Source organism: Podarcis tiliguerta (genome assembly GCF_965153285.1).
Source record: "Podarcis tiliguerta genome assembly, chromosome: 2".
In the NCBI taxonomy this organism is placed as follows: domain Eukaryota; kingdom Metazoa; phylum Chordata; class Lepidosauria; order Squamata; family Lacertidae; genus Podarcis; species Podarcis tiliguerta.
In genome coordinates this window covers 17579483-17603980 of record NC_139535.1, presented here as the reverse complement: position 1 = coordinate 17603980, position 24498 = coordinate 17579483, and the positions used below count along the sequence as shown (strand labels likewise).

The 24498-nt window shown below is 48.2% G+C and overlaps 2 protein-coding genes across 3 annotated transcripts in view; one reads left to right on the top strand and one right to left on the bottom strand.

Annotated features, from left to right (window-relative positions):
* Positions 1 to 24498, top strand: part of LOC310672942 (uncharacterized protein) — a 38532-nt gene that overhangs the window by 5643 nt on the left and 8391 nt on the right. The window contains exons 4-12 of the mRNA XM_083430625.1: positions 1720 to 1742; positions 4086 to 4198; positions 4617 to 4673; positions 9052 to 9564; positions 13955 to 14611; positions 19701 to 19926; positions 20458 to 21526; positions 23138 to 23233; positions 23976 to 24206. Of these exons, the coding sequence (XP_083286751.1) occupies positions 1720 to 1742; positions 4086 to 4198; positions 4617 to 4673; positions 9052 to 9564; positions 13955 to 14611; positions 19701 to 19926; positions 20458 to 21526; positions 23138 to 23233; positions 23976 to 24206 (2985 nt within the window). The remainder of the gene's footprint in view (positions 1 to 1719; positions 1743 to 4085; positions 4199 to 4616; positions 4674 to 9051; positions 9565 to 13954; positions 14612 to 19700; positions 19927 to 20457; positions 21527 to 23137; positions 23234 to 23975; positions 24207 to 24498) is intronic.
* Positions 11960 to 16978, bottom strand: LOC310670716 (uncharacterized protein). Of its 2 annotated transcripts, none has more exons than XM_083426417.1 (2): positions 16848 to 16978; positions 11960 to 14930 (listed from the first exon to the last, which is right to left on the bottom strand). In XM_083426417.1, exons 1-2 carry the CDS (start codon positions 16855 to 16857, stop codon positions 13813 to 13815), a joined length of 1128 nt encoding a protein of 375 aa, XP_083282543.1. In that variant the 5' UTR covers positions 16858 to 16978; the 3' UTR covers positions 11960 to 13812. The 2 variants fall into 2 exon arrangements, with proteins under 2 accessions (XP_083282543.1, XP_083282544.1); XM_083426418.1 differs by lacking the exon at positions 16848 to 16978 and adding an exon at positions 16111 to 16814.

Sequence of the window (24498 nt, the reverse complement as noted above, 5' to 3'; positions counted from 1 at the left end):
TAGCTCAGGTTAAGAACTTTGCTTCAGGATGAGAACAGAAATCGTGCACCGGCAGCGCAGTGGCAGCTGGAAGCCCCATTAGCTAAAGTGGTACCTCAGGTTAAGAACAGTTTCAGGTTAAGAACAGAGCTCCAGAACAAATTACGTTCTTAACCCAAGGTACCACTGTACCTCGGGCACAGTTTAAAACTTTTACAACAGCAGATTGGTGATAATTGCTGAGTTACTGTTTTGCCGCCTGTAGTTAGGGAGCCATTCACAAGAAAGTCACGGATAGCACAGATACAGGTTAGCACTGGAAAGCTAATAACACATATTGTGTGGTAGCAAACCTTTGTCCTGATTAAATCCACAAGTGATGGTATTAAACTTCTTGAAGAATTCTAATTAAACTGTTTCACGTTGTCTTTAAGATGCTGCAAGATACTGTTTCAGTTCTAAATTTGGTTCTTTTAGAATTAGTGTTATATGGCAGCATTGCCAAGTATATGCTAGCCACTGCTGCTAACATGGCTCTGGTTAATAGATTGCTAGGTTCTCTGTTTCAAGAGTATGGAAAAAGTAAACATAGCCATATTGGTCCATAAAAAAACCTGACAAAATGAATTTCCTTCCCGGAGGGCCTTGGTATAACCCTAAACCCATTTAGCACTTATCAGAGAGCCTCATTTGCACGTTTCCAACTACCTTCCGGGTGGCGACGCGGGTGGCGCTGTGGGTTAAACCACAGAGCTTAGGACTTGCTGATCAGAAGGTCGGCGGTTCGAATCCCCACAACGGGGTGAGCTCCCGTTGCTCGGTCCCTACTCCTGCCAACCTAGCAGTTCAAAAGCACATCAAAGTGCAAGTAGATCAATAGGTACCGCTCCGGCGGGAAGGTAAACGGCATTTCTGTGCGCTGCTCTGGTTTGCCAGAAGTGGCTTAGTCATGCTGGCCACATGACCCAGAAGCTGTATGCCGGCTCCCTTGGCCAGTAAAGCGAGATGAGCGCCGCAACCCCAGAGTCGGTCATGACTGGACCTAATGGTCAGGGCTCCCTTTACTTTTACCTTTAACTACCTTCCACGTTTCATCTTGGAAGGTTTCTTCCATATTCATGGCTTCACCGCCGGCCATTCCCTTCTCACGCTTTGCCATCTAGCCCGATGAAGAGTTCTGGAGACCTTGAAAGCTTGCATGCTACCATGTGATGTTTGGGTTAGCCTGATAAAAGGTAAAGGTACCCCTGCCCGTACGGGCCAGTCTTGCCAGACTCTAGGGTTGTGCGCCCATCTCACTCAAAGAGGCCAAGGGCCAGCGCTGTCCGAAGACACTTCCGGGTCACGTGGCCAGCGTGACATCGCTGCTCTGGCGAGCCAGAGCTGCACACAGAAACGCCGTTTACCTTCCCGCTAGTAAGCGGTCCCTATTTATCTACTTGCACCCGGGGGTGCTTTCGAACTGCTAGGTTGGCAGGCGCTGGGACCGAGCAACGAGAGCGCACCCCGCCGCGGGGATTCGAACTGCCGACCTTTCGATCGGCAAGCCCTAGGCACTGAGGCTTTAACCCACAGTGCCACCCGCGTCCCTTAGCCTGATAAAGGGGTTGCTTAAATAATGGATTTGGCGATCCTCAACATGTCTGCTCTTAAGATTAGCTGAAGGAAGCAGAATGGCCTTGAAAGGATTGCATGTCCATAATGTGAATTTCATTTTCCTCTACTTTTTCACCCTTCTAGAATGTCAAGGACACCTTGAGCAGGTATGTATGCGGTCCTTTCCATCTCCTCCTTCTGTAAAGGGTCTGAGGACTGACTTCATCTGTGCATGTCCTGGGATAGCTCAGTTGGTAGAAGAGCACGAGACTCTTCATCTCTGGGTTCAAGCCCCGCCTCGGGCAGAAAGATTCCTGCATTGCGGGGATGACCCTCCCTTCCAGCTCTGCAATGCTATAATTCTAGGTCCATTGTTATGTACTGAGTTGAATAGGATCCAAACTGCAGCAGTCTGATTGGTCCTAGAACAATAGGATCCAAATTGCAGCAGTCTGATTGGTCCTAGAACAATAGGATTCAGAATGCAGCAGTCTGATTGGTTCTAGAACAATGCAGCAGTATGATTGGTTGGCAGGAACCACCCAATCATGCTCCAGATATAAGTGAATCCACAACCTGATTGGCTTATAGTAGAATTCCAGAATTAGCCAATCAGGTTGTGGATTCACTTATATCTGGTGCATGATTGGGTGGTTCCTGCCAACCAATCATACTGCTGCATTGTTCTAGAACCAATCAGACTGCTGCATTCTGAATCCTATTGTTCTAGGACCAATCAGACTGCTGCAATTTGGATCCTATTGTTCTAGGACCAATCAGACTGCTGCAGTTTGGATCCTATTCAACTCAGTACATAACATCCATCTTCTGAGCACTGAATGCATGATAACTTACAGCTAAATGTGTGCATTGGCTCCGCTGAAAACAAAAGCAGCTGGTTGGATGTTGGTCGGCAAAGACTTGAAATGGTGGCGAATCAGCGAAGATCAGGCTGGAGTTGGGGCACAGCAGCTGTAGCGTGAAATGATCCTAAAGGTTGCTTACGATAGATTGTGTTACTTATGCACAAACCCACAGAATCTAGCAGTCCTGAGTCTCCTGGCTGATGGATGGTGGAAGAATAGGCTCCTCTTTGGCTCTGCAGTCCCAGAGCTGAGTAGATTTCCGGCAGGATGGGAAGTAGGCTCCCTGCAGCAACTTCTTTTCTGACCAGTGATTGGAGCAAGGCTGGTCATCTCTTTGCTCTGGTGTTCTTCAGCTTTCAGTTCCGCAGTGCCAGAAGAAGTTTAAATAAACAGGATGTGTGAAGTAAGGGCTTATCCACACTTACCAGGCTCAGGTCTCTGCTTAAAAGCTCTGGGTCCAAGCCTTTTTCTTTTTTTGTCTTGGAGTTTTGCCTGTGAAAACCGCTCTTTAGCTCTCAGTTGGAGCAAATGTCAATTTGGGCTTTCCATGGATTGCTATTTGTTCCAAGTGAACTTTAAAGAGTGGGTTTTCTTTTTTCAAATAGATTTTTCTTAGGGTTTAAGAAGAAAAATACAAAGATTACTATTGAATATCTTTTTTGTCCAAACTAAAACATTAATCTAAAGGCTAAAAAGAGAAAGGAAATAAGAGAGAGAGAGAGAGAGAGAGTAAGGATGATATAGAGAAAAAGGAATAGGAAATGATTTAAAAGAGTGAAAGAGAAGTTGAGAAGCTAAAAACCTTTATTGAAGGTTTTTAACACACTGAGCACTAAAATCCAAACACGTTTGTAAAAAGATAATTAAACGCATTACGGTGGTACCTCGGGTTACATACGCTTCAGGTTACAGACTCTGCTAACCCAGAAATATTATCTTGGGTTAAGAACTTTGCTTCAGGATGAGAACAGAAATTGTGCTCCGTTGGCGCAGCAGAAGCAGGAGGCCCCATTAGCTAAAGTGGTGCTTCAGGTTAAGAACAGTTTCAGGTTAAGTATGGACCTCCGGAATGAATTAAGTACTTAACCTGAGGTACCATTGTATAGCGAAGAAGAATAAAGAGAGGGAAAATATAAAATAGAATACTCATGATCCTTACAAAACACAATTATATTAAAAATATAAAGAGAAAAAAGAACAAAGGAGACATAATTAAGATAATAGAAAATAATAGAAAAATACATAAAAAGAAGCCCTAAAGGGCAGTTTTTTGTGGGGAAAGCTGTGGAACAAAAAAGAAAAACGGTTGTTCAGACATGGAGCTTTAAAGCTCAGACTGTGCCTGGAAAGAGCAGAGGAAAGGTAAGTGTGGATGAGCCCTAAGAGTCAATGCAGAGAGCAGAAAAGGGAAGAAATGTGGGAGATGACAAGAACAGATCAGAGGAACCGATCAAGACAGTGGAAACGGGATTGATGGTAAGAAGTCCGATCAAAAGAGCATTGGATGCCAGAAAGCATTTTGATAAGGTGCAGCAAGGGAAGCCTGTAGAAAACCCAGTTCCTAGGCTGTGTCTGCTCAATCCCAAGTTATCTTGCCACAGAATGCCCTCCAGAATAATTTCAGTGAGTTTTCCTCTTGCCTAGGTCTAAGAAGAGACCATTTCCTTTGGAGGAGGTTCCTCCAGATGTAAGAGAGAAACTCAGTGCATTTTCTCAGAAAAACATTTCACTAGCAGAAACCCTGAAAAGAGTCAAAGGTAAAGGGCAATTGGCCAAAGTCCTGTTTCTCCATCTTTTCTTGCTGTCGACTTTCCAACTTTCCTACTGGGTTTTTCTCCTGACGGTCCTACACTTTTCCTCCTTCAGAGTATTCGGAATGTATCTGGTTTTGTCAGCGGGGAGAATAAAGAGCTGAGAGAAATATGCAGAAAAGACTCTCCTAAACCTATACTTGAGTATCAATATTAAACAGTACAGATAAATCAGTTTTACATCAGGAACCTTAGGCAAAGGGAGAATAATAATTTTGCACATTGATTCTGCCCCTCAGTCCCTGGTATTTAACACGTAGGATTCTAGACTCTCCTTCTGTCTCTGAACTTCAGCTTCTTTCTCCAATATTTAGTATGAAATTGGAAGCCTTATGTCATATTATTCCCCATCCTTTTTTTCTAGAGTCTTTGTTACTTGAACTCCAAGAGAAAGAAGATGATAAGAAGTCTTTAGAAATAGGTGTGTAGAAAAACAATTCAGAAAACGATAATATGAATGATCCGATTATATAAAAATAAAATACAGTGGTACCTCGGGTTACATACGCTTCAGGTTACATACGCTTCAGGTTGCAGACTCCGCTAACCCAGAAATATTACCTCGGGTTTAGAACTTTGCTTCAGGATGAGAACAGAAATCGTGCTCCGGCGGCGCGGCAGCAGTCGGAGGCCCCATTAGCTAAAGTGGTGCTTCAGGTTAAGAACAGTTTCAGGTTAAGAACAGACCTCCAGAACGAATTAAGTTCTTAACCCGAGGTACCACTGTATAATCTGTGTGGTGGCCTGTGGAATAAAAAACCAGTAAAACCAAAGTAAAATGGTATAAAAATACTTGGTTTAAAGAAAGAAGAGCTTCCCCCATGTAATCTGTTCTCTGGCCGATAAAAAGGTTATGGGGTTGCATGCAGCTAGCTTTTGTTCAGTCACACAGTCATCAATTTCAATGGATCAACTCTGAGTAAAAGTAAGTTGGATGCAGCCCTACAGCAGCACACATTTGGGGCTCTGAATTTGCTAAGCAAGGATAAATTTCTGCGGCATGGAAGCAACTTTGCAGGAAATACAAGTACATTCTTGTGGCATGTGCTGTTGTGAAAAGCACTGCTGTGGGAGGAGGGCCAGGTCAGAGGAGTCCCTGAACAAGCTGCCCTCTGGCCCTGTGTGCCACCTTGGTAGATCTTCCATCAAGGACATCAAGATAGTGGCTGCATCTGTTTGGTCTGGTCCTTCTCCGCTGGGTGTTGCTGCCTTTCGCTGTTGCTGCACATGGATTCTCCCCAGAAGCTTACAGGTCCCCAGAAGCTTACAGGTCCTCCAAGTACCCCTGTTTTCCAGGGACAGTCCTGGATTTACAGAAGCCATCCCGGTTTCTGATTTGATCCCGAAATGTCCCACTTCCCCCTGCTTTTATTGGAGAAATGTTGGAGGGTTATCCAACCCCCGAGCCATCTGAAGACAGCCCTGTATAGGGAGGGTTTAAAATTTTTTTAAAAAATGTTTTCTTGTGTTTTTATATATGTTGGAAGCCACCCAGAGTGGCTGGGGCAACCCAGTCAGATGGGCGGGGAATAATAATAATAATAATAATAATAATAGGGTCATACCTAAGGTTACAGACGCTTCAGGTTGCGTTTTTTTGGGTTATGGACCGCCGAAACCCAGAAGTACCGGAACGGGTTACCTCCGGGTTTCTGCGGTTGCGCATGCGCAGAAGTGCCGAATCGCGCTTTGTGCATGCAGAGATGCGCAGCTGCAGGTTGCGAACGCTGCGGGTTGCAAATGTGCATCCCGCACGGATCGCGTTCGCAACCTGAGCGTCCACTGTGATAGGATAGGACATCCCTATTTTCATCAGAGAAACGTTGGCGGGTATGAGCTCAAGCTCAAGTACAAGATGTTAGGGCCCTGTGGCATTAAAAACAAGATGGCTGCCACCCCAGCTACTTTGCTCACCACTCGCACTGATATATTTTCAAAGTATAAACACAAAGCAGGGCTTGGGGAAGAGTCGCAAAGGCCAGGCAGAGAGGTTTGTAGGCCTGCATTTGGGGCCTGGGCCTGAAGTTCCCCACCCCTGCCATGCTGGTTCCTAGCTTTGAATGGCCATTGGGTGCAGTCAGATTAAATGTGGCTCCTGTCAGTCTTGTGTCTGCCAGGCCCAAAAGACTGCAGGGTTCAGTGAACCCCAGGATGAGCTGCGATGGGTGACGGCAGCGGAAAGCATTGTGAAATCTTGGCTGTACAGAGAAGGCTGCGCAGGTGCGCGAGGCCTTGGCTGATAAGGCCTTGTTTCCTGGCTCAGCGAGTGCTGACGCCACAAGACTGGGAGAGGTGCCAAAGTGACGTTTGTTTTGACATTTATTGTGGGTCAACAAAGAGTTCTGGGTCAGGAATCTTTTAGGTTTAAAGTAGGTGGGCTGCAAAGCATTGCAAGATGTTGTTGTAACATACTGTGATGTGCGACTAGTTTTTCTGGTTCTAGCTAACTAAATCACTGCAGGTACAGAACAGTTGCCACAAGCGCACCAGAGCTTCCCTTTACCCTTTGACAGATACCCCAACTTGCTCTGAGTTTTCACCAATGCTACAGAGCAGATTTTGGGGTGCTGTGAGGGGTGGAGAGAGACAGGAAGTTCTGCTGCACTCACAGAAGTCATTCTGTGCACACAGTGATACAGCTGCATGGAACCATTCTTGCTTCCCTCGTTGCCTTGATTCTTTATCCACAGTCCAGTTACTGCGCTTCAGCCTTCAGTTCATTCCAGTTGCAATATTGAGCTGGTCTCTCTTACCTGTTCAGCCTCACCCACTGCAGTTCTGAATCCCGATTCTTTTCCCCCCAATGGTGGATTGGCCAGGGAGGTTAGCTGAGACTGGAAGCCACTGTGTTGAACCCAAAGGGGAACTGTTCCGGAATTTGCTTACACCATCTTGGTAGCCAAGAGAATCCATAACTAATCTGTAGTCGCTAAAGCAATGAGCCCATATATTCACTCGCTTTGATATGAGCTAATAGACTTGCTTTGATTCGTTACCCTCATCCAGGAAGCTTGGGGTGCTGGGCTCTGAGCCCAGAACAGGGGAACAATCTGTAAAACCTGGGTATTTGCCAGTCCGCTCCTTTATATTCTTTTCACATACGATTGTGTCGCTACTCACACTAGTAATAGGGTTGTCAAATTTGCAGATGACACAACCGTGATTGGGCTCATCTCTGAAAGGGAGGGTGAAACGGATTATAGAGATGAGATGAGGTGGAGCGGCTGACAGAGTGGTGCAGAGCTAACAATTTGCTCATAAATACAAGGAAGACAAAGGAACTTGTGGTGGACTTCAGGAGACAGAAGAGCAATGTCCAGCCACTTTTGATTGATGGGGTCTGTGTGGAGAGGGTAACAACGTTCAGATTTTTGGGCATTGAATTACAAGAGGATCTGTCCTGGAGTGTCAACACAAGGGGGCTTGTGAAGAAGGCGCAGCAGAGACTGTATTTTTTGAGAATACTAAGGAAAAACCATCTTCCGCAGAAACTGCTGCTTGTCTTCTATCACTGTGCCATTGAGAGCATGCTCACTTATGGCTTATGTGTGTGGTACAGAAGCTGTACTACCCAGGACAGGATGGGGTTGTGCAGGGTTGTTAAGGCAGCAGAGAGCATTGTTGGCTGCCCACTCTCCACCTTAGAGCAGATTTATGCCACAAGGTGCCATAGGAAGGCACTGGACATAGTAAAAGATCCATCGCATCCTGGTCACTGTCTCTTCGAGCTCTTGCCGTCGGGACGGAGATACAGGACAAGAACGAGCCGTCTTAAAAACAGCTTCTTCTCCAGAGCGATCTCGGCCCTGAATGGGAAACCCGGACTTTGAAAGTCATCTAATCTCCCTTGCTGTATTATACTGTATTGTTTAATTAGTGTTTTTATGGAGCAATCAAGTAATTTCGTTGTCCCCGAAGGGGGCAATGACAATAAAGATATTATTATTATTATTATGTCCTCATCTGGGCAGGCGAAGCGTTGGGAAGTCCTAGACAAAGTGTATAAAGAATGTATGTGTGTTTGCTTGGGTGCAGACAAGCCATCTCCTTGCTGTGGTGTCCACCCCAAATGTCTAACGGCTAGGAGATCTGGCAGACTTTAAGTGTACACCTTTTTTTAATAAAAGGTGGGACTGAACTGGGACTGAACATACAGAGGGATAGCTCAGTTGGTAGAGCACGAGACTCTTAATCTCAGGGTCATAGTCGAGCCTCACATTGGGCAAAAAATTACTGCATTGCAGGGGGTTGGACTAGGTGACCCTCCAACTCTGTAAATCGTAATTGTATTTTCTCACTCTGGTGTTTTTGGCATCCTTCAGTATACCTCAGGTGTCAGCAAACTTTTTCAGCAGAGGGCTAGTCCACTGTCCCTCAGACCTTGTGGGGAGCCAGACTATATTTTGAAGAGAGAAAAATGAACAAATTCCTATGCCCCACAAATAACCCAGAGATGCATTTTAAATAAAAACACACATTCTACTCATGTAAAAACACCAGGCAGGCCCCACAAATAACCCAGAGGTGCATTTTAAATAAAAGGGCACATTCTACTCATGTAAAAACACGCTGATTCCCGGACCATCCGGGGGCCGGATTTAGAAGGTGATTGGGCCGGATCCAGCCCCTGGGCCTTAGTTTGCCTACCCATGGTATACCTGCACCCAGCCGCTCCCATGAGCATTCCTTTGGGCAAGTGGTTCAGAACAGTCGCCGTAAGGCTCATGTACCGCCTTGAGGTAAACGGGAGATGTTAGTGGCAAGCCTTAACTTTCTGTTCCTCTCTTCTCTATTTACAGCCAGTGTGACCCTGGATCCGGGCACAGCAGGCCCCTACCTCATCCTTTCGGACGACGGAAAAAGTGTGTGGTTGAGCGACACCCGTCAGAAACGTCCCAGCTCTCGGGGCCGGTTTAACTTGTACCCCTGTGTGCTGGGCTGCGAAGGGTTTGCCTCGGGGAAGCACTCCTGGGTGGTTGAGGTGGAGTCAGGCGGAAGTTGGGCTGTAGGTGTAGCTCAAGAGTCTGTGAAAAGGAAGAAGAAAATCAACTTCCAGCCTGAACAGGGGGTCTGGGCTTTGGAGCATTTAGGAGCCAATCATTACAGAGCTTTGACATCCCCTCCAACCCCGCTGCCCCTAAGGAAGGCCTACAAAAGAATCCAAGTGTATCTAGACTACGAAGCAGGTCAGGTGACCTTTTTTGATGCAGAGAATGAAGACTTGATCTTCGCCTTCCCATCCAGCCGCTTTGCAGGGGATATCATTCATCCCTGGATGTGGGTAGGGCTCCGGTCCCGGCTCAGACTGTGTCCCTAACTTTACATGCACTTTGGAGTAATGGAAGTTGATGTCGTTTGGCCTGCGAGCGGAGAAAAAGCATATGAGGCTCATTCACTTCCTTGCCCCCTCCCAAAGAAATGTATTGTAAATCTGTATTTTTCCAGACACTGGTGAGAGACTCCAGTTTCAATGTGAACACGGCTTGTGTTTCAACTACTGGAAAAATTGCACGAGAATTTACTGGCCATCTGAAAAGCTATAAAATTATTGGAAGTTTCTGTTAGGTGTAGAATAGGATAATGTTACCCACGCAGGAAGGGAACAGGGTGGTGACGGGTGTGGTTTTTTGTGTGGGTTATACTACACATTCCCATGCATTCTGGGCCAGCCTTTGCCAGCATGAAACCCTCCATATATTAGCTCCTTGGGGCTTATGGGAATTGTAGTCCAAAGCGTATGGAGGGAGTCAGGTTGATGAAGGCTGCTTGGAATACTTAGTATTGCTAGCTTGGCTGGGAACAGTGGAGGTCTTGCAACTAGCCTGCACCAGAGGGACAGCATTTTAATGCAGCCCCAGACTAAAATAGATCTTCTTGCTGTTAAAAATAGTGCATGCAAAATTTGGGGGGGAGCAAATGGGAAAGGGGCAGCACCACATCCCATCTAGGAAATAAATTACTAGATGTAAGATACTGAGCCATGAGGATGAAATAGCTCACTAAGGCCTGTACTCCCAGTTTGCTTCTGTGTGAGATTCGGCGAAGAGTTTAAACCTCAGGTGTAATGCAGTGACAGTAACATAGCATGGACCTTCTGAAGGATGTTCTGTTTGGTTGGATTTAGCACGTTAAGGGAGATTTGTAGGGTTCCTTACAATTGAGGGGTTTGAGGAGAACGAAAGCAGGGCAGCCGGGCAGGGTTTCTTCAACCAAATCCTTACCATGTCCTGTTAAAGCGAAATAACAATTCATAACCAAAAATAAATGGTTATAATGTTCTTCTCAGTAGCGTGTATCTGTCCATAGAAGGTATTAAGAGAAAAGTGTGGGTTATGGTCAAATGGAAATGGGAGCCGGGTTTTATTATTGCGGGAGGGGCTCATTTCAGTGTTGGAACTGGTGGGAATTTTGGCTTCTCCAGCATTCACGTACATTGCAAGGAAGCATGAAGTTTGCTTTACTCAGAGTAGACACGTGAGAATCCAAGCCCAGGTCCCATTTCAGACTTCTCTTGCTGTTCAGACTTCTTGTTGAATGCAGTTGCAAATTGGTCCTCAAGTGTGCAGCTTATAAAACCATACAGTTGTGAGCCCATACCCAGCGGTATTGAGGTAGTTAAAATGCCTAGCGTTGTATCCAATGTATCATACTCAAGAGTAGGCACATGGATTTCAATGGGTCTGTTCTTAGCTGGATGCAGTGCAAGAGCGCTGAGCTCAAAAGTTCAGAGAGCTCAGGCCAGGAGCTTGGTCCTTCCGCAAGCTGCTATCCCTCAACCTTTCTAAAAGAGGAATATTGAATTACTGAAAGAATGTAGATGAAGCACCTTCACCCTAGAAAGGTACCCTAGAACAGGCACCCGTAAACTCGGCCCTCCAGCTGTTTGGGGACTACAACTCCCATCATCCCTACCTTACAGGACCAGTGGTCAGGGATGATGGGAATTGTAGTCCCAAAACAGCTGGAGGGCCGAGTTTGGGGATGGCTGCCCTAGAAATAGTAACTGCTAGCAGGGGGGCATTGTTAGGGGTTGGGCAAGAGGCTCTGAGCCTCATGTAAATCGTGCCAAGCTTTTGATCTGTCCCTGCCCCTTTTTTTGTAGAATAAAAGCCTTGCTTCCAACACAGCGAGATGGTTTTAGAAGCTCTCAGCAATATTTCTGTTCACGGTTTTTTAAAAAAGCCACTTAAACGCAGAAATCACAGCTAAAGAATCCTTCACAGATGGCCATCTAGCCTCTGCTTAAAAACCTCGAAGGCGACTCCTCAACCTTCCAAGGGAGCCCGCTCCACTTTTGAACAACTGTTACTGTCAGAAAACTTATTCCTAATGATTGGTCGGAATTCCTTTCTTGCCACATGGACCCATTGCTTTGGGTCCTAACCTCTGGAGCAGGAGAAGGCTTGCTTCATCATCAATGTGACTGCCCTTCAGATATTTGACAATCACATCCCATGTTGTTGGACTCCCAACTGACATCGGCCCTAGCCGCTGTAGCAAATGAGCAGGGATAATGAAAGTTAACAGTCCTGCGAATGTATGAGGGCCACAATTTTCCCATCCCTGCTTTAGAAAGCTTACTGTACCCCAATACCGTATCTCTAAACGTGTGCTTTCGTAAGGACGCAACTCTGTGTTTTAAAACTGACTGATAGACAGGGTCGCTGTAGTCCAGTTCTTAAGAGCAAGGAAAGGTGTACGAAAATATTTTAAACTATTTTAAAAAATTTATTAAGCAGAGTAGTACAAGAACAAAAAGTTTGGCTTACTTTATTAACTGTGCCAGAGAAGATTTTTTAAAAACCTTGCACGCTGGAGCGGTACCTATTTATCTACTTGCACTTTGACGTGCTTTTGAACTGCTAGGTTGGCAGGAGCAGGGACCGAGCAACGAGAGCTCACCCCATCGCGGGGATTCGAACCACCGACCTTCTGATCAGCAAGCCCTAGGCTCTGTGGTTTAACCCACAGCACCACCCACATCCCATGGCTGTATATATAGATAAAGAGACACACACACACACATTCTACAGGAATTATTAAGCGATGGCCATGGTCTCTTGGGGCGGGTGAGTGATTATTTGTTTCCTACTTTCCAAGTCATAGAACCAGAGTTGGAAAGGACCCAGGGGTCATCTAGTCATCCATTGGTTTTATTTCATGACCGAGTAACAAAACATAGCCATTCATTTATTTTGTTTAAAAGTACAGTTCCTCTTCCTTGTTAGACTACTGTACTCCTCTCTTCAAATACAAGACAATAGAAGGTGCCAATTAGATGCTGGTTGGAGCATGTCCTGTCTCATAAGCAACTGCCTAGCACTGCCAACATCAAACAGAGGAACCACAGAGGAAAGGAGCTCATTGCAGTGTAAAAACAGCTCTTTTGGTTTCTGTGTACCTCCTGGGGCCTGAAGGTCAACCTTCCCTTTTCTCCCACACCACCAAGAAATTTCAAAGGCTGAGTTGGCATCCAAACTAAGTGATGCCACGGCTAACCTGCCCCATGGACTTCAATGGGACTAAAGCGTGGATAATTTAAGTTTAGTTCCAGTCCCACTGTTCTACTGCAGTTCTCTTGAATTGAGTGGGAACCTCCACACCAATCCTGCACCATGCACTCCTTGAGTGTCGAGAGTTCAGTGGGTCCCTGAACTGTGAAAATGCCTCTCGTCTGCCTAGCTGGAGGAGGAGATGGGCATGGGCTGCATGTATGTAAAAACCTCTGACTTTTGCATTCCTGCAAGGTAGCCTACTGCACCAATGCCAGAGGGCACACCTGTGGCTCCACCCACTCTTTCCTCTGGCTTCACCCACCACTAGCATGGGGTTCCTGACAGACTGCACAGGAGGGAGCATAACCCTTGGGCTAAAAGAAAAATAGGATTCCCCACCTCTAGAGTATATTCTGCACTCGCACAAGGACAGGCCAGAGCACCGATTTCAGCCACATTCCATTTTTAAAAGCACCGCATGCCCAAGTTTCTAGTCCTTAAGAGAGCAAGGACAGACACTGCCCACGTTTCCAGAAGGCAGAAAGGCTGAGCAAGATTTCCAAGGGCCAGAGGGCATAAGCCTCTGCGTCCTGCATCTCTCTCTCTGCCCTTTTCTACGACCTGCAAAATAGAACAAGTTATACTAGAAGAGTTTGGATTTGATATCCCACTTTATTACTACCCTAAGGAGTCTCAAAACAGCTAACATTCTCCTTTCCCTTCCTCCTCCACAACAAACACTCTGTGAGGTGAGTGGGGCTGAGAGACTTCAGAGAAGTGTGACTGGCCCAAGGTCACCCAGCAGCTGCATGTGGAGGAGCGGGGAAGTGAACCCGGTTCCCCAGATTACGAGTCCACCGCTCTTAACGACATCACCCATAAGGTACCCAATGCCGCAGAACTCTGCTTTCCTCGGCGAAGGATCCCAGCTGCCTCGGTGCAGAAGCTTTCATTTTTCCGGCACACAGAGTTGCTTGAGAGTCCCTCCGTGCAAACCTCTTTCAGAAGAAAGCCAGACGGCAGCCTCCATAACTTACAGAAGCACTTCCTTGCAGAAAGCGGCCTTCAGGAAGACTCGACCTCCTGCTCAGCCGGAGCGCCGACGTTCGCGTCCGGGTTTTGGGCGGCGCTTTTGAAGTGGACCCTCCGGTGGCTGACCAGGTGCGAGCTCTGGTTGAACCTCTTCCCGCACTCTGGGCACTCGTAGGGCTTCTCGCCCGTGTGGATCCTTTGGTGCTTGTTCAGGTCCGAGTTGCGGATGAAGCTCCTGCCGCACTCAAGGCACTTGAAGGGCCTGTCCCCCGTGTGCATGCGCTGGTGCGCCAGCAGAGCCGAGCTGTAGCTGAAGGTCTTCCCGCAGAGGAGGCACTTGTAGCGCCGGTCTTCCTGGTGGGACTTCCGGTGGACCAGCAGCTGGTGGGTCATGCGGAAGCTGGCGGGGCAGTCTGGGCAAGCGTGCAGCTTCTCCGTGTGCGTCTTCTGGTGGGAGATGAGGTGGGACTTGTGGCCGAAGCGCCGGTCGCACTCGGCGCAGATGTAGGGCTTCTCGCCCGTGTGCGTCCTCTGGTGGGCCGAGAGGTTGGAGCTGGTGCTGAAGCACTTGCCGCAGTCCCGGCAGGCGTAGGGCTTCTCGCCCGTGTGCGTCCTCTCGTGGGCGCGCAGCTGCGAGCTCTGCCTGAAGCCCCTGCCGCAGATGGCGCACTTGTAGGGCTTCTCCCCCGTGTGGATGCGCCAGTGCTTGATGAGCACCGAGCCTTCGCTGAAGCACCTGCCGCAGTCCGAGCAGACGTAGGACTTCTCCCCGGTGTGCGTCCGGCGGTGCACGATGAGCGCCGAGCTGGTGTTGAAGCTCTTCCCGCAGTCGGTGCATTTGTAAGGCTTCTCCCCCGTGTGGAGCCTCCGGTGGGTCAGCAGGCTGGAGCTGTGGCGGAAGCTCTTCTCGCACACGTCGCATTTGAACGGCCGGTCGTTCGCGCGCATCCTCGGGGGGCCGTTCTCGTAGTCGAAACAAAGGTCACCCGCAAAGGCGTCCCGGTGGGCTTCCAGGCCCCTCTTACGGGCTTCAGGCTGCTCGGAGTCGGGAAAGTCCTCGCTCCCTTCCGATAACGTCTCGTGCAATTGTTCAGCATCCGCTCGCCCGGGAGGTTCCTCCTCATTTTCTCTCTTGATCCAATCTTCGCTGGCTGGAAGAAAGATTGCCATCAGTCATTCCCTCTCCACAATGCGGCCACAAGCTACTGGGAGTGTAGCTGAAGAGCAGGAAAGGGTGTTACAAACCAGAAAAGATAATGAACTTTCAAGGAGGACTTGAGAGGTCGAGATTGTGTTGCGGTGCCAAACTCTATGGCCGCTAGGAAATAGATCTGACCCTCTCTTGCACAGAAATGTTTTTTTACTCCTTGCACCTCGGTTTCTAGATACACGATTAAATCTCCCATCTTGCCTTCCCCCCACCACAGCAAATCATCATCCACCACAAGTGGGGTGGGAAACCTCTGGTTTGCAGGCCAAATTTGGCCAGCCAGATACAAAAGTCTGCCAATCCCTGCAAAGCCCAGGCTTGAACTGCCCGCCTACCAGCTGATGGGCAGCCAATGCAAGCCTGCTCGGTTCGGCTGTTCCCTCCTCCCAGGGAACTCATGCGCACATCCCATCCCTGCAGAAGCCAGACTTCCCACCTACCAGCTGATGGGCAGGGAGTTCAAGCTTTCAAAGCACCTCACAGAGCTCTCTGCTTTTTGCGGTGATTTGAAGTCACTATCTCCCTGCATCCCCTGAACTGAGTTAAGGGAGTCAAGGGTAGGGAAACAAGAAGAGGGCCAGTTGAGAAAGGGGGGGAAAGGGGAAAGGGCTGGGGCCGGAGGATACTGAGCGGAAGCAGAGGGCTCTGCCTTGGTTAATTTTGACCCAACTACACTTTCCAGATGTACATTCAGCATCACTAGTGTGATGCATACTGTGATTTGCTTTTCATTTTTAAGAGACACAGATAACATTTTTTTCAAGTGCTTTGAAAGTGAAAACTCTCTAGTTCCTAATGAGAAGCCTGACAAGTGCCCCGTGCTGATGCTCTAGTGTTTGCTAAAGTGTGAATTCCCAATGAAGTGTCATCTGGAGGCACTCAAAAGGCCTGTCTCCAGCAGGCATCCTCAGATAACCAGCTGCAAGCGCAGCCCTTCTTGGCTACAAGGTCGTTTTCCTGACTGTCCCTTAAGTACTTAAATGAAAGGCTGGTGCAACTGAATGCGTGTGAAATCTCGCCACTTATGGACCCAAAACAGACTCTCCCCAATGTGCCCTTTTGGATGAAAAAGGGAAACTTAAAACAGTTTACTTACAACCCCCATTTTGGAAACTTCTTACCTGCCGACACATTGAGTTCAGACGCTCATTGTGCCACTTTTTGTTCTGCCTGATGAGGACCTTTGCGTTACTCAGAAAGCTTGCCCGCTTTTGATTAGTTCAATATCCTCCTTATCTATTTTCTGATTTTAGGCGACAATCCTATACCCACCTGGGAACAAGCCCTAATGAACTAAGTTGCACTTACTTCTGAGCAGACACATCTAAGGCTGCGCTGTCAGAGGCACACGCTCCAAACTGCTTTGTCCCTTGAAAATCACTACTGGGATCAGCGTACTTTTCCTAATATGATGCACAATATGGCTGGGTATTTGTTATCCTAACACATCTATAAGTGAAGCAAGGATTCTAACCCAGGTACACATCACCAATGGCACAGCCACGGAAGGATCCTTAGTCCAAATTAATTGCAAGCATGGTTCTTGAGATTAGGGAAAGATAAACTCAAAATTAAAGTAAAAACATCTCAGCAGCGTGGTCACAGGAGGCGTTCCTGGGGCATCAAAAGGCCAGCAAAGGCTGGACAAGGAAAGTTGTCAAATGACGTGCATTTTAAGTCTCCCGGTAGAGGTTTTAAGATGCGGGGTTCTGTGTTTGCCCTTGATGTGAAACCTGCAACCCTTGGCCGGCCCTGCTGCCTCAAGAGTCGCCTGCAAAAATACTCCAGCAATAACCGGATTACCATCAGGTTTTTTTTGGGCTGGGGGCGCACCCACAAACTTGCCTCAGGCACTTACCGGGGTCCATTCCTATATGTATGTATATATATATGCGTCTGCCTGGGTTTTATCCTGGGGAGAAGCAGGGGTGCAGCGCAGCGGAGCAAACACCCAACCCGGAGCCAGACTGTGACCGCATTCCTGTGGCCTTTTGTACGGCCCCCGCTAAGCACCATGGGAAATGTAGTCCTGGTGGGCAAAGGGGGGGAACGCATCGCTCTCGAGGCATTCTGGGAATTGAAGTTCGGCTTGGACTGGACTCTTCCCTCCGGCTCGTTGCTTTCCAGACTCGTTGGAAAGTGGTGCTTAATTGAAACGGGTGGGGGAAATGTGGGAAGAGGATCCAACACTTTTGTAGGGAGCAGATCTGCACCTGAACTCACTTTCCCGTGGGCCCTGAGTGTGAGTGCTGCTCGGTGTTCGAGATGCACTCTGCACATGCTTAAAGGGCACTCTTCTCTATTGTCCGCGTGCTCGGAGCCTGCGTACCGGTAGTGCTGCCATCCTGGGCTCGGACAAATAATGCAAAAACCTGGTGGAAACCGACTGAAACAAGAGCTGGAAAAACTGAGATGGCATGCAAAAGAAAAATGCAAAAATGAGGGCCAGGGAGAGCGCCCCTCTTTATCACATCCTCTTCACTTAGCAAAACACACACAAAAAACCCCGTGCATATGATTTGCAGATGGAAAAAACATAGGCACGTGAACTTTCTTGTATGAGCTCCATAGTGAAAAATAATAATAGCAATTTAAGAGCGGAAAGCTGGGTGTTTTGCGTTTCCTTCCAATTGTAAACTCCACTTGCATGTATAGATTTAAGAAACACGTTTTCGGGGGGGGGGTGTTTTTGCAGCTGTCACAACTGCCGTGGCCACTGGTCATTTGGGGGATTTGTTCCTCAGAAAATACAGCGAGAATGGAAGAAAAGCAAAAGTCTGCGCCCAACGTGGGGCTCGAACCCACGACCCTGAGATTAAGAGTCTCATGCTCTACCGACTGAGCTAGCCGGGCGGCTGATGCTTTTGGCTGCAAATAGTCTAGTTAATATGCAATTATTGCCCTCTCGGAACTTCTCCAATATAGAGTTAAATATGTCGCTCGCTGCAAATCATATAGTCAATACTAGCTTAGCATATTACTCCAGTGTGCAGGAATTGAGCCATGCCTCAAATATGCACATGACACAGTGCCAACGCGTTGTTTGGTGGTTTAAAAGTAAAAATTAAACGAATAGCCTCTCATAGAAAACAGTAAAGCCCCTTTTCTCAAATCATCCCAAATTCTTTCCCGTTGTTTTTATCACGTACTCACAATTTATTAACTATGAGCAGTGCTTTTTTTCTTTAAAAAATCTTTAGGGGGTACTCTCATTTTGACTCAAGAAAATCATCATTTTACAGTTCAAATCGGGAAAAATAAATACAGTAAATGTGCAAAAGTACAAAGATTCACAAAATGTTTAGGGGTATGCGTCCCCCCAGAAAAAGCACTATTAGATTTCTCGCTGCCGTTACAAACGTCGCCTTATTCTGAAGATTTGCACCTTTAAGGATGTGACGTACGCATATTCCTGTTGTGTGTATCCAGATGAATATTTTTGTGGAAAAAGCTATTTATAAAGTGGGCAGTGTTAACAACTGCAAAAAAAAAAAAAAAGACAAAGAGATCTTTTGGAAAAAAAAATCGGATTGCTGTTTCTGCCCGGTTTCGAACCGGGGACCTTTCGCGTGTGAGGCGAACGTGATAACCACTACACTACAGAAACCAGCTGGCTACCAACTTTTCATATACACTACAATACTCTGAAAATAGAAAGAAAGGCTGCACAAAAACGGTTTTGAAATTTTTGCTGCTGCATATCTTTCCATGGGAACAAAGCTGATCAGTAGAAGGGCTTCATAATGTTCTGAAGAAAAACCCTAAGTGAAAAGCATCAGTACCTGAGATCTTATGTTGCATTGCAATTTTACACATGGAGTAGGGAGGTCATTTTGTCATTAGAGGTAATTCACACACAGAAAAAGTGTTGATAACACAGAATCCAGGCATTTGTAAGTCAATTAACACATGTAGCGAAATAAAAACACATTGTGAATTTGCATACTGGGATAATATTTAATCAGATGAAATGGTCTGTAGCTCATGTTTAAGATAATACAAGATTCTTTGTTATTATGTCCCTAAGAACACAGTTATTTTAGGGATGGAGCTCAGCACAAAATCAGAAGCCGTCCAAGAGAATCAATTGCCTGAATTCACTGGACATCACTGGTTTGAAAAAGCCATAGTGGGATTGCATGGTGAATTATATCCATTGGTGGCAGGGTTTAATGGGGTGGGCAGGTAGAGGAAGGAAGGAGAAAGCTGATGCTGGAAGTGATACTATTTTTCTGGTGGAGTCTTAGTCGATCACAGTATAGTTTATAGTGCAGTGTAGTTCTGTCATATTCTGTCCCTATTGCAGGCTGGACTGATGCAGAGCAGCTTAAACATTAGATGTCAGGGGTTGGCTTAAATCTGCAGCCACAACTCCCCCAACACAAAGCACTCATCTGGTTGCATGCAACAAAGGCCTACTCTACTCAAACTGTCCACTTAAAAAGCCTCTCCCATGCGGCATCTTGCATTCTGACAGCCTTGTTTTTGTAAATTTGAAAACTCAGCAAAAATTAACTATTTCACATGAAACAAGAGCCTGCTCTTTCTGGCATGCGACTCCTTTCCTTGCTGGTAAAATCTTTGGCATTTTGCCTCTGCTGCCGCGTGATCACCGCTCAGCTACCCTGAAATACTCAATTTTCTATCCTTCCTTCCTTGCAACTGTTGCGGCCATAATCGCAAGCCTGGTGCACTTTTCATCCCTACTCAGGAAATTCCTTCTGGAAATATGCATTCAAGTCCATCCCACGAGCCCAGCTGGTGCCCAGCCCCAATGTACGGGTCCTTCTGGGCCCAAGCAGCCCAAGCCTTTCCTGGGACCAGAAACCCGCCCGGCGGCTCTTTCACCCACTTCCCCTCCAAGGCCGGCTGCAGCCCCGCCTCGCCGCCCATCTCACAGAGGCGGCACCCTCGGCGACCATAGAGACGCAAACAACGTAGAGCGGCCCCCGGTTTCCGGCGCATTTCCTCGAAGGAATAGGGCCTTCCTGTTTAGCGGCCGCGGGGGCTTCGCGGCTCTCTGACCCTGGAGCTCCTTAAGTAAAACAAGTGCTGCGAGCCAGCCGGGCCCCCGCTTGAGCCCAGAGGATTCGGCTGAGGGTAGAAAGGCCCCACTCCCTCCCCCGCCTCCGCCAGCCAACGCCTCCCCGCCCCCTCCCACGCCGCATCATAGAAACCCCCCTGTGGGTTGCTAGAGCGGCGCCGTAGCCCCCGCCCTTCTCTTCCGGCGCCGAGGCGCACTTAACCGCCATAGAGACGCGGGCGGCGGGGGCGGCGGAGCCTCGGCGTGGCCAGTTGGGCGGCGGGAGTGGAGCGCGTGCCGAGGCGGCTTCTTGTTTCAGGGCTGGGCGAGGGGGGGGCCGGAAGGGCCTCGGGCGGTTGGGCCTCGGGCGGTTGTACCTGCGACCAGGTGAGCCGCGGGGGGGTGGGTTCCCCTCGGGCGGCGCCCCCATAACTGAGGCGCCGTGAGGAGAAGGGCTCAGCAGTGCCGAGGGGAGCGGCCTTGTGAGCGGGAGGAAGGCGCCTCCCTTCAAGGGGGGCGGCGAGGGAAGTGTGTGGGGCGACTGGGAAGAGCTCGGGGTCCCCATGGCGGCGGCGGCGGGGCCCGCAAGTAGCGGCTCCCGGGCCGCCCCCAACCCGGTGGCGACCCTCCACGAGGAGGCGGTGTGCGCCATCTGCCTGGACTACTTCATCGACCCGGTGTCCATCGGCTGCGGCCACAACTTCTGCCGCGTGTGCATCACTCAGCTGTGGGGCTCGGGCTCGGAGGAAGGGGACGACGCGGGCGCCTCCGGCTCGGACGGAGGGTACGGGCCCGGCTCCGACGCGGGCGGGGATGACGGAGGGGTCGACGACCTGGGGCCGGAGGAGGACGCCGACCCCGACGAAGACGACCTGGAGGACAACGAGTACTTGGATGATGGCGGGGACATGGAAGAGGAGGAGGAGGCTGTGTCTCGGGAGGAGGAGTTCGACGACGAAGAGGACGACGTGTGGGACGATGAAGACGAGAGAGCGTACTGGGCCCAGCGCCCCGGGTCCGACGACATGTGGGACGATGACATGGGGAACGACTTGCTGTTCGACAGCTACGACGACGACGAGGTGATGGACGAGGAAGAGGAGCCGGAGGATGAGTACACTGTGCCCCCGACTCCGCCGACCCCCCAGATGCGCCCGGCTTTCAGCTGCCCCCAGTGCCGCAAGGTTTTCCCTCGCCGCAGCTTCCGCCCCAACCTCCAGCTGGCCAATATGGTGCAGATCATCCGCCAGATGCACCCGCAGCCGTTCAACTCCGTGGCGGTGTCCACGGAGGCCGTGGAACTGGCGGCGGCAGGGGATTCATCCGGATCGCCGTCTGTGTTAGCGGCGGGACGAGCTCTGAGTGCTGAGCGAACCCTGTGCGAGAAGCACCAGGAGCCCCTCAAGCTTTTCTGTGAGGCAGACGAAGAGCCCATCTGTGTTGTGTGCAGAGAATCGCGGGCCCATAAGCACCACAGCGTCATGCCGCTGGAAGAGGTTGTGCAAGAATACAAGGTAGGCAGGAGGCTGGGGGCAATGTGAATGTTAGGACTGAACAAAAGATTAGAGTCTGAACCTCTAGTACAGTGGTACCTCAGGTTAAGTACTTAATTCGTTCCAGAGGTCCGTTCTTAACCTGAAACTGTTCTTAACCTGAAGCACCACTTTAGCTAATGGGGCCTCCTGCTGCCGCCATGCCAAAGGAGCACAATTTCTGTTCTCATCCTGAAGTAAAGTTCTTAACCCGAGGTAATATTTCTGGGTTAGCGGAGTCTGTAACCTGAGGTACCACTATATGTGTCCTCTTGCTTAGGGTAACATCTGTTGTGTGTATCTTGCTACTGGCAAAGAGGCAATGGGCATAGCCCTGTACTAGAACTTATCCAAAACATCCCAGGTTCAAATCCTAACATTTCTAGTGAAAGCCTTTTATGTAGCAAAGCTAGGATAGTCCACTGACTGAGTTGCTTCTTGTCAGAGTTGACAATATTGGACTAGATGGACTTAGGGTGTGTCCATTTAAGGCATAAAATCTTTTATTTTTGGATTAGGACTTTAGGAGTTTTCTTCTGTAACAATTGCAGTCAGTTGATCTGTAAATTGCTGATATGCAGTAAGAAACAATAGCAAGGGATAAAAGCTCTATTGTTTAACTTCTATTACTCTTCAAAGCATTTAATTTGTATTTTGTGCCTAACATCCAGTTATATAACTAGAAAACCTGTATGAAGAATGCATGAATTTTATGTTTCACTTTATGCACACCAGTGGCACCAACTTCGATATGCCATTTGTGAGTGGCATGCAGATGTGTGTTGAACTTTTTGTAAAAAATGCTGCATGTAGCTTCTTTTATTATTACTACTACTAGAATCTAAATTTTGCACTTTGATTTCCCTCTGTGAACATTGATGTGGAGTACAGAAAGCTCAATCTCCTTCAAGACGATGTATTTGTATGCATTTTTTCATGCAACTAGGTCAGTAAGACCCTGAGGGGCAGAACAGAGGAATGAGAGATACATTAAGCAAATATTTTATATTGGACACTATCTGATTTCAAATCCTTTATTTAAAAAACAGGCTATAAACTTTTCTAGTTTAGCCCCCCCCAAATCCTGAAGCTATAGGGACTAGAAACTTGTGCTCCCTTTTCTAAACAATAGCTGAGATTTTCAGGATTTGTGGAAGCGGTTGTGTGGAGGCTACAACTGCTTATACCAGTTGCATCCAAGTGTGACAAGTAGGTGGCCAGAAAGCAATGATCTGAAAAGTGGAGGCATGATATACACTTTTTTTAAAAAGGGAAAATGTGTTTGAGTAAAAAGAAGTTTATTCCCGAGCTCTTACTCCAGGCATAGGCAAACTCCGGCCCTCCAGATGTTTGGGACTACAATTCCCATCATTCCCAGCTAACAGGACCAGTGGTCAAGGATTATGGGAATTGGTAGTCCCACACATCTGGAAGGCTGTAGTTTGCCTATGCCTGTCCTACTCCTTATGTATGAACATGAAGCTCTGTAAAATGTAATTGCACCATTTATTCTATTTGCAGTGTCTTTAGAATTCAGACACTGAAGCAACTTGAATGGCTGTTTCTCCAAAGTTCTAGTATTTTATTTTTCAGGCCAAACTTCAAGGCCACTTGGATCCACTAAAGAAGAAACTAGAGACTGTTATGAAGCAGAAGTCGGTCGAACAGGAGAAAATAGCAGACCTCAGGGTAAGTGACAAGCTTATTTTATCCTCCTGCAAACCACCTGAAAAGAAGAGAGAGCTTGTTTTTTTTCAGATGATGGATGCACATGTTGCAGCAGGTGGAATCTTGGAAGAGGCATTTTCTTACACGAGAGAAAGGGAAATGTCTAAGATGGTACCTCCCATCCCCATTTTTTCTAAGTTACATTTTGTATTTTTTAAAAAAATGTTTCCCATTGATCAATGTTTGTGGATTGGTTGTATTGTTTATATGGATAGTACTGAGACTCCGTGCCTATAATGTGAATTCTGTAGCTTATAAAGGGGCTTAAGTAAAGGGTAAAGGGACTCCTGACCATTAGGTCCAGTCGTGGCCGACTCTGGGGTTGCAGCACTCATCTCGCTTTATTGGCCGAGGGAGCTGGCGTACAGCTTCCGGGTCATGTGGCCAGCATGACTAAGCCGCTTCTGGCGAACCAGAGCAGCGCACCGAAACGCCGTTTACCTTCCCGCCGTGCTTTTGAACTGCTAGGTTGGCAGGAGCAGGGACTGAGCAATGGGAGCTCACCCCGTCACAGGGATTCAAACCGCCGACCTTCCGGCAAGTCCTAGGCTCTGTGGTTTAACCCACAGCGCCACCCGCGTCCCTCATAAAGGGGCATACCTACTAAGAAAAGAGGTGCATAATTCCACTGTGCTTCGCCATGAAACCTTTGCTCCAGCCACCTTCACTCTTGCTTTCCTCACCCTTACCTATCCTCCCGCAGAACAAGATGAAGCTCGATATGAAAGACTTTGAGGCGGACTTTGAGCGGCTGCACCAGTTCCTCATTGGGGAGCAGGCACTGATGCTGCACCAGCTGGAGGACCGCTACGAGGTGCTTCTTGCCAGCCAGAGTAACAACGTCTCCCACCTCGAGGAGCAGGCTGCTGCCCTCAGCCGCCTCATTGCAGAAGCGGAGGACAAGAGCAAGCAGGATGGCTTGCAGATGATCAAGGTGAATGGATCCCTTTTCTAGTTGCCTGGCTTCAGGGTGACCAGTGGCCAAGAATCTGCCTTTACAAGTGGTACAGGGGTACAAATCCTGGACACAAAGAGTTTAGTGTAGGATTGTGTGAGTTTGCTAAAAGGAATCTGAGTAGCTCTAATTCAGGGGTCAACAAACTTTTTCAGCAGGGGTCCCTCAGACCTTGTCGGGGGCCGGACTATATCTTGGGGGGGGGGGAATGAATGAATTCCTATGCCCCACAAATAACCCAGAGATGCATTTTAAATCAAAGGACACATTC